A 5,044-nucleotide genomic window follows, 5' to 3' on the forward strand; every position below is an offset into this window, starting at 1 on the left:
TGAAGCTTTTTTTGAAATAATAGTACTGCATGTATATAAATACTGCATATCTTTGTTTGATCCATCACTTCTTTGTCTTAAACATCTTGATCATCCATGTGGTGAAATACTTTTGTTTACTGGTAAAAATTATAGATTTTGTCATTTGGTTTGTCATCTAAATCCAGTCTTACATTTCCGAACTCTGATGTATAAAAACTTTCCTACATTTTCACCTTAAAAGTCGATATTTGACAGGAAGTCTTCCTTATCCTCCATTTGTGTTGTGGTGCTGCTGTTTGGTGGAGACTTGGCATCTTCAAGTAGTCTCTTCTCTAGATCTGCATCCTCTGGACTGAGCTGCTCCCCTTTGGTCATCACATACACAAAATACTCAAATCCTTCTCCATAGCTGTACTGTTTGATTGACCAGTTGTACTCTGTGCGAGCGTAGAGGCGTTTCCTGAAGTGGGGCTGGGCGAAGGTAACAGAAATGAAGCGTCCTCTGGGCTTCAGGCAGCGGCTGATCTGGGAGAAGAATAAAATAAAAGTATTAGGAGACATTATTGCAAAGACCCCCATTATATATCAGACCAGTGCTATCACAGGCAGCAACTCCTCTGCGACATAAGTGGCATGCTGGTGATTTATTGTTTGAGAGAGTAAGTTTTAGAGGAGTCATATTATACCCGATTTCACCAAGTTAACCTAGTTCGCTAGGTTTCAAAATACCATAATGATGAAACACCACAGCAGTTAAATCACCCTGCCAAAACAGCCCTGTTCAGAACGCTCGGTTTAGTAGTTTCTCTTTAGGTCCACCTTAAAAAAAGTCAAACCAAACTTAAGGGACAGGAAATGACATCAGCCACAGAGGCTACTGGGAGATAACTGCAGTTTGCATTTGGAAAAGTGATCATTAGCAGGCTCTAGCAGGCACATTGCTGTCATATATAACATGTATCCACTGGACAGATAAATCATCTGAGGCTGGAAGTTTGTGTAGAACTCTGTGCTGCACTGTGGAGCCAAGAATAGAACTTTTCGCGGACTTCCGGTTTTAAGATATCGTTGCCCTCGCCATCACTCTCGCCTGCTTTACGGACAAAGTGGAGCTCCGCGAGACAACAATTCCAGGAATTTAGCGCATTGTGACGTAGCAATGAGTGCGGAAGTCACGTGTTTTATCTCCTGTACTTAGACTGAGGAGGACCACAAAAACATGAGTGAGTCATCTTTTTTCCTGCATGATATGTCTTCTTTAAGTTCTACAAATCCCACAATCGTGTGATTATCTTTTACTTTTTTTTAGCTATTTTAATTCTAATGTCACTGCAACAATAATGGGAGCAAAACATGAGTCATAAATGCATTTGTGGTTGGATAAATACTTGGAAAATTTTAATGGAGTGCACTAGGTTTTGTAAAAATAGAATTTTGCTTTTGTACCCCAGGTAAACGCTTCTGTTGGTTATGGACTTGTTATGGGTGAACTATAATTATTCGTTTAAAAAAAATAGTACCTCCAAACTGGCAGATCAAAATCTGTATTATCAACATTCTCTTCTTGTCAGAAGATCTCAGCAAACAACCAAAGGAATGACGACAAAAAGCCATGTTGCACCAGAGGAAATACATGTGGGAGAGCTAATGTTTGAAAATGATTTCCAAGTCTCAAATTACTCTGACTCATTGTTCCTCATTATAAACCTAAAGCATTGGATTTTATGCCATGGATATTTCTGTTCATCTGTCAAATACCAAACACCATCTAAAACCAGCTCCTCTATAAACAGGAATAATACGTGTTAGTTTGCGGTTTGCCCACAGCAAACGCACAGTGACGGCTGCTTAGCCATGCAATCTCCTAACACGGTGTGACAGCAGAAAAAAAAAGTCTCCCCGTATGAATAATTGTTGTGCTGGGTCCTTCCAGTGTGTTGAGCACTTCATGTGAGATACACGTGTGCATCAGGACACATCGCGCTTCACAAGAGTGCTGCAGAACTCACGCAAACAAAAGTGCAAACAAACACAAGTGTACACACACACACACATTTAGCTTACTTTTGGCAGGGAGCAACTCCAGGGACAGAATTACAGTGTGTGTGTGTGGGAGTGAAGTGACAGAGAGAACAAGAAAGCCTTCTATTACAGGCATGCAGGATTTACATATAATAAATTAGTACAAACCTCATAATATCCATGAACTAACTGCCGCTGTCATTTGACTCAAAGTAACTCAACAGTCATGGGTAATAAAGTTTGTCCCACCTCTGATAATTATTTTACAGCCGCAGAACCCTCTTTGAGAAGAATCCCACAACTGAAGAAAAATTACACAACTGAAGAACAGTATTCATAACTTTTCAATAGTTTTAGTTTTCTATTTTGTTTTGACTTTTTGTTTTTGAAATGAGTTTGTTTTAAAGGTCCCTTATTATACCCTATTTCTCCAAGTTAACCTATGTCTGTGACATGCTTTGGTCAAAATATCAGCAGTTCAATCACCCTGCCAAAACAGCCCTGTTTAGAACGTTAAGTATTATCTCTTCAGGTCCACCTTTAAAAAAAAGTAAAACGAAACTTAAGGGACAGGAAATGACATCAGCCACAGAGGCACCTGGGAGCTAACAGCAGTTTGCATTTGGAAAAGTGATCATTAGCAGGCTCTAGCAGGCACATTGCTGTCAAATATAACATGTATCCACTGGACAGATAAATCCTCTGAGGCTGGAAGTTTGTGTAGCACTCTGTGCTGCACTGTGGAGCCAAGAATAGAACTTATCGGCAACTTCCGGTTTTCGGGTGCCGTTGCCCTCGCCAGCACTCTCACGTGTTTTACAGACAAAGCAGAGCTCCGCGAGACAACAATTCCTGGAATTTAGCGCATTGTGACGTCCCAATGAGCGCGGAAGTCAGCAACGTGTGTTTTATCTCCTGTACTTAGACTGAGGAGGACCACAGAAACATGAGTGAGTCATCTTTTTTCACACGTTGGCAACTGGCAGAGTCCCAAATATAAGGATTTAAATGATTAAAAAGTTGATTTTGCATAATATGTCTCCTTTAATTTCTACAAAACCTGCAATCATGTGATCGTTTTTTTTGTTGTTGTTGTAAATTAAGTTTAGTTTTTTAATAGTTTTCAAGATTCAAAGAGGTGATAAAAAGTACTGTGTCTCAAATTTCAAAATTGCAGGCAGAGAAAAACACTTCATGTGAACCCAAAAGGATTATGTATGACTCTAGCTCCCTTGGAACTAACAGACTTGGAATTAAACAAGAGCTTGAATGAGTGAAAGCCTCTCGGTGGTGTTGCTTTATTGTGATGACAGACTCTTTAGTCTCTCCAACAAAACAATATACACCGAGTGTTGGAGACAGAGATGTGTTTGAGAGCCGAGAGATGGCTAAAGTATTCAGACACACACTCAACTCAAACAAACTTTTTACTAAGAGAAGATGTGGGAACCCCAATGAATATTTAAAACCTCATAAAAGTAAAGTGATCTATGTGTTATAACAAGTTACAACCCAAAACTCTGAAATTATTGTACAATCTCTGAACACCAAATCTACTTTAAAAATACATTTTTGTTTTGTTATCTTGCCTCTGTTGTATGTATGTATACCAGATATGCAAATGTAAAGCAGGAAGCTCCCTCATGCTCTCCGTGCCTGAGCTTTGAAGGCAGAGTCCGCTGCTGCTGAGCTCACGTGGTGATCATGAAAGCATGGTAATGTCGTGCAAGCGCGCCAGGACGGAGGAGATGTGGTCTGTACAGTAAGCTGCTACTCCACTACACCTCCCCGCCTCATCACCCACACAACCCACCCTCCTGGGGTCTTTGGAAAGAAGAGTACCCTCTGTGATGAGCACGTGTATTCTGCTCTTCTCACACGATTCATCTCCGCCAGCCCGAGCATGAATTATTCACTCTCCACTGTGACATGGATAAATAGGGAGAAAAAGGGGTGGACGGGTCATTACATGTCGAGTAAAATGAGTAATGTAAAGCAAAGAAGTGAAAGAAAGGACAGCAGAGGAGGTCGATCTACTGTGGACTGAGCAAGCATAAAAGAAAACATTAAAAAGAGACAAAAGTATGACAAGCTTTTACTTTTTGTTTGGATCGTAGTCCGTGCATCTTAAATGTTCCTCAAAAAAAACAATGCACTGTATTCTACAATACATTTGTCTGGACCAAAATACTCAAAATACTAGTGAAATCGGATCACTTTTTTAAAGGTCTTTAATCTATAAATGTCAAAATGAATTGGAACAATCCACCAGACAACGAAGAGACACCTTTTATAAAACAGCTCAAGTCTTTTGGGTCTGATCTAACGCCATTATGAAATGTTTCTGAATGCTTTAATCAGGTTTCAGCATTATGAAGGTGTCATTTTAGACATTGTCAGAGTTCATCTGTGCTGCCATCCTCACTCTTTGAAACCAGCACTGTGTAGATGACTGGAGGAACAGTGTTAGACTGTGATACTGATTTGTACACCGTCTAAACACTCACCTGTTTGTTTTGCAAGATTCTGCACAGCATTAAAAGTCCCATATTATATAATATAAAATATATAATATTATATTTATAATCAACTTTTTAATCATTTAAATCCTTATATTTGGGATTCTGGAGGTCCTATCAGTCGGCAAAGATGACTCACTCATGTTTTTGTGGTCCTCCTCAGTCTAAGTACAGGAGATGACTTCCTCACTCACTGGGACGTCAAAATGCATTGGACCTTTAAAAGACCCCTTTTAAACATTAGACCATGACCTGTTGAGCCTATCGTGACCAGTACAGAAATATACCGTTCTGTAATAAAACCCATTTCCTAAAACAACAATTGCAACAATGTGGCTGTGTGTGTGAGATTTTCAAATCTAGTGGGTGTGTCGTTAAAAAAAAAAAATATAAAAAAAAAAAATCTCTTGTGAAGCTGAGCAGTTCATTCTTTCTCATTCTGTCTCAGGACTCTGCAACAATTCAATTACAATATATACAGTGATATAACTTTATTCAATCACAATATTACACAGGCTCAA

The 5,044-nt window shown here is 39.4% G+C and overlaps 1 protein-coding gene across 1 annotated transcript in view; it reads right to left on the reverse strand.

Annotated features, from left to right (window-relative positions):
- Positions 1-216: 216 nt before the first annotated feature.
- Positions 217-5,044, reverse strand: part of ece2a (endothelin converting enzyme 2a) — a gene marked incomplete at both ends in the record, with an annotated part of 65,823 nt that continues 60,995 nt past the window's right edge. The window contains one exon of the mRNA XM_083889548.1: positions 217-507. Coding sequence (XP_083745674.1) covers positions 217-507 — 291 coding nt within the window. The remainder of the gene's footprint in view (positions 508-5,044) is intronic.

The sequence above is a fragment of the Microchirus variegatus genome, assembly GCF_963457635.1.
Source record: "Microchirus variegatus genome assembly, chromosome: 5".
NCBI classification, from domain to species: Eukaryota; Metazoa; Chordata; class Actinopteri; order Pleuronectiformes; family Soleidae; genus Microchirus; species Microchirus variegatus.